Source organism: Rhagoletis zephyria, unplaced genomic scaffold (assembly GCF_001687245.7).
Source record: "Rhagoletis zephyria isolate East Lansing unplaced genomic scaffold, Rhagoletis_zephyria_1.1 Rzeph_scaffold_29363, whole genome shotgun sequence".
NCBI classification, from domain to species: Eukaryota; Metazoa; Arthropoda; class Insecta; order Diptera; family Tephritidae; genus Rhagoletis; species Rhagoletis zephyria.
This window is the reverse complement of record NW_016186420.1, coordinates 1-3,423: the sequence shown is the minus strand read 5'-3', so window position 1 is coordinate 3,423 and position 3,423 is coordinate 1. Positions and strand designations below refer to the sequence as shown.

General features: G+C 42.6%; 2 protein-coding genes across 2 annotated transcripts; both read right to left on the bottom strand.

The window, feature by feature from the left end:
• Nucleotides 1-314: 314 nt before the first annotated feature.
• LOC108382903 (uncharacterized) lies at nucleotides 315-1,031 on the bottom strand (the record flags this gene model as incomplete). Its single annotated transcript, XM_017639270.1, has 1 exon — nucleotides 315-1,031. A coding segment is annotated over exon 1 (717 nt), but the record flags the coding sequence as incomplete, so codon positions are not given.
• Nucleotides 1,032-1,369: 338 nt separating this feature from the next.
• LOC108382902 (uncharacterized) lies at nucleotides 1,370-1,837 on the bottom strand. The gene has a single exon (XM_017639269.1). The coding sequence runs from the start codon at nucleotides 1,835-1,837 to the stop codon at nucleotides 1,370-1,372; it is 468 nt and encodes a 155-aa protein (XP_017494758.1).
• Nucleotides 1,838-3,423: the final 1,586 nt, after the last annotated feature.

Here is a 3,423-nt window from a genome sequence, read left to right as displayed (position 1 = left end):
CGTTGTTTTAATTTCGTTGGCCGAAATTGAACGAGACTCCGCTTTAAAGGAAGATTTTGTTTTGGGATTGATTCTTTGATAGAATCTCATAATATAATATATAACTCTCAAAGCCCGTGACAAATAAGAAAATCGATCGAGAATGTCGTGAAAGTCTAGCTTTGTTATCCTGTGGGCAACAAATGTTGACCACAAATACGGAGGTTTTCGAATCCANCTAGCTTTGTTATCCTGTGGGCAACAAATGTTGACCACGAACACGGAGGTTTTCGAATCCAAGCTAAAACTATCGTTGAATCCGTCCACAAATTCACCTTCAAATGAGCAAGGCTAAGGTTTTCAACGACAGTTTCAATTGTTTCGGCCAGTAATACTGCACCACACAACTCCAATCGGGGCAAAGATATTGTTTTGACTGGCGCTACCCTTGTTTTTGCCATAAGTAGGTTGACGAAACCTTTATCCTCAGTCTGAACCCTTAGATAAACTGTCGCCGCGTATGGCTTTTCCGAAGCATCGCTAAAACCATGTATTTCCACATTATCGGTTTGCGTGAAATATACCCATCTTGGTATGCGGATGTTGTTTAATTCCGCGTAATCCCAGGTATTTGGAGATACGGTTTCGTCGCAACCTGTTCCTTCTAACCAAATATTCTGCATAATGATCTTGGCGACGATTATAAGCGGTGCAAGCCAACCCAGTGGATCGAACAGTTTGGCGATGGCTGAAAGTATTGCCCTCTTTGTAATAATGTTGCTATTTTCAATTGGTTTCGCTATAAAGTAGAAGTAATCGGAATGGTCGTTCCATCTGATGCCCAAAGCCTTTACTGCACTGGTATCTTCAAACTCTAAGAAATCTTCACTAAGTAAATGACCTTTTGGTATTCCTTGAAGTATTTTGCTAGAGTTTGAAGTCCATTTTCGTAATGGAAACCCGGCTGAATTTAGCACCTGTGATATCTCTTCTCGAGCTCTTATCGCAGCTTCGACGCTATGTCCCCCGGCGAGTACGTCGTCAACATACATACATTTTCGCAAAATGTCAGATGCGATTGGATGAGAGCTCTCCACATCATCAGCAAGCTGGTGTAATGTCCTTATCGCAAGGTAAGGAGCACAGTTTATGCCAAAAGTCACGGTTTTTAATTAGTACAAACTGATCGGATCTTTTGGGCAACTACGGAAAACTATTCGCTGATACTTTGTTTGTAGTATAAGAATGGGTAAATCGGCCTGAAGTACTGGGCCTGGAAGAAGGACATCATTCAAACTCATGCCATTAGCGGTTGGGCATGATGCGTTGAATACAACCCTGACCTTTGTAGTTGTGCTTTCTTCCTTTAAAACGGCGTGGTGAGGTAAAATTAGCAGTCCGTTGAATCTGGTGAAATGTGTTTATTAATTTTTGACATATGTGCTTGTGTCTCGTATTCAGATACAACCCGGTTGTACTCTGTTTGAAGGACAGGCTTTTTCACTAGTCGCATCTCGTTCCGGTAGAACTGAGGGCATGCTCTTTTCAGCGAAGGTCCTAAGCACACATTTTTCGGAAAATCCCGTTTAAAAGGTAGAGACACAATGTATTTTCCATCTGTATTTCGTGTCGTAGTTGCTTTGAAGAGCTCTTCGCAGTATTTATCATCTTCGTTGATGCCTTTTTTCTTTGCAACATCCTCCAGCTCCCAAAATGCAGCTAGCTGCTTGTCCAACGAGACTTCATTAAAATACGATACGATATTGTTGGTTGGACTGACTGACTCCGCGCGACCAGTCAGTATCCAACCGGACACGGTCTCTTGCGCGAGAAGCGTATTTAATACGTTCTTCCTCATTCCGCTTAAAATTATTTGCAGGTAGATATCTCCTCCTAAGNGCGCGACCAGTCAGTATCCAACCGAACACGGTCTCTTGCGCGAGAAGCGTATTTAATACGTTCTTCCTCATTCCGCTTAAAATTATTTGCAGGTAGATATCTCCTCCTAAGATAAGGTCAACTGGCTCATTGACGAAGAATCTTTTGTCCGCCAAGACCAAGTCTGGGAACGATTGCCGCGTCATTGCGCTTATCTGACAAGTCGGAAGATCCCCGGTTAATTGTGGTAAAACCAGCACGTTTGCTTCTATATTAATTAACGCGTTTGTGGGTGACCCAAGTTAAATAGCACATACTTCTTTTACCTGCGCAGATACAGAGTTATTGATGCCCGAAACTTGGGCATGCAAGCGTTTTGATGGCAGGTTGATTCTCCGTTTGAGTCTCTCAGTAATGAACGAGCACTCAGAACCAGAATCTATAAGCGCTCTAGCCGAAAAATGTATACCATTATAGTGTATGTTTACGCGTGCTGTTCCTAACAAAACTCCTTTACTTGTATTTGCGTAACAAGAATTTACATTTGTAACCGATTTAATGTTTCCTTTTCCAGATTCGCGTCTTATTTGGAGTAGATTCTACGTTACCCGATGGATCAGTGGTTGCTGTTGGCTGAATTGGCATATGGTGCAACTTGTGATGTTTCGAATGACAAGTGCTGCAGTTAAATGAGCTGGTACATCTTGAGACTGCGTGCCCAGCAGATAGACAATTCAAGCAACTGCGAATGCTCTTCACGTAATCTACTCGCTTTGATAGGTTGTGTGCATTGCTGTTGCACATTTTACATGTTGCCTTTGCTACACTNAAACAATTCAAGCAACTGCGAATGCTCTTCACGTAATCTACTCGCTCCGTCGGCTTTAGACGCAAAAATCTGTCGCACTTTGATAGCTTGTGTACATTGCTGTTGCACATTTTACATGTTGCCTTTGCTACACTGGCTTGAAAGGCGCCAAGCTTTTTTGCAGGCGTCTCTGCAGAATTCCGAGAGCTTGGTGGTTTAGGTTTCGAAGCTATATCTCCCCTAAGACCTGTGATGGTTTGCAGTGTTTGAAACCGATTGGATAGGAATTTATCCATATCTACCCATTTGGAAATCTCAGTTTTATTTTCTATGGTTTGCTCCCATAGTGCCAGTGTCGTTTCTGGCAGTTTCGTTNTCTCAGTTTTATTTTCTATGGTTTGCTCCCATAGTGCCAGTGTCGTTTCTGGCAGTTGGGTCGAGCACAAATAAGTGAATATTGCATCCCAATTAGAAACGTAAATCTGATGACACTGAAGCGACGAGATGCAATTATTTATGTCGCGTTGCAGTTTCTTGATAGAGCTACCGCATTCACTCTCAACTGCGTTTAAATTAAACAATACCTTTAACTGAGCGTTGACGAGGATACGTTTATTTTCGTACCTGTCACAAAGATTTTTCCAGGCTGCACCAACGCCATCGTTGGTTAATGGGGATCTCTGCACTATTCCCTTGGCCTCCCCTTGAATCTTTTGCCGGAGGTGATACAGCTTCTCAACTGGGGTAAGGCGCTTATT

What these genes read in the sequence shown, in the direction of transcription:
- LOC108382902 (XM_017639269.1), bottom strand. Translation starts at nt 1,837, where the DNA reads ATGAGGAAGAACGTATTAAATACGCTTCTCGCGCAAGAGACCGTGTCC.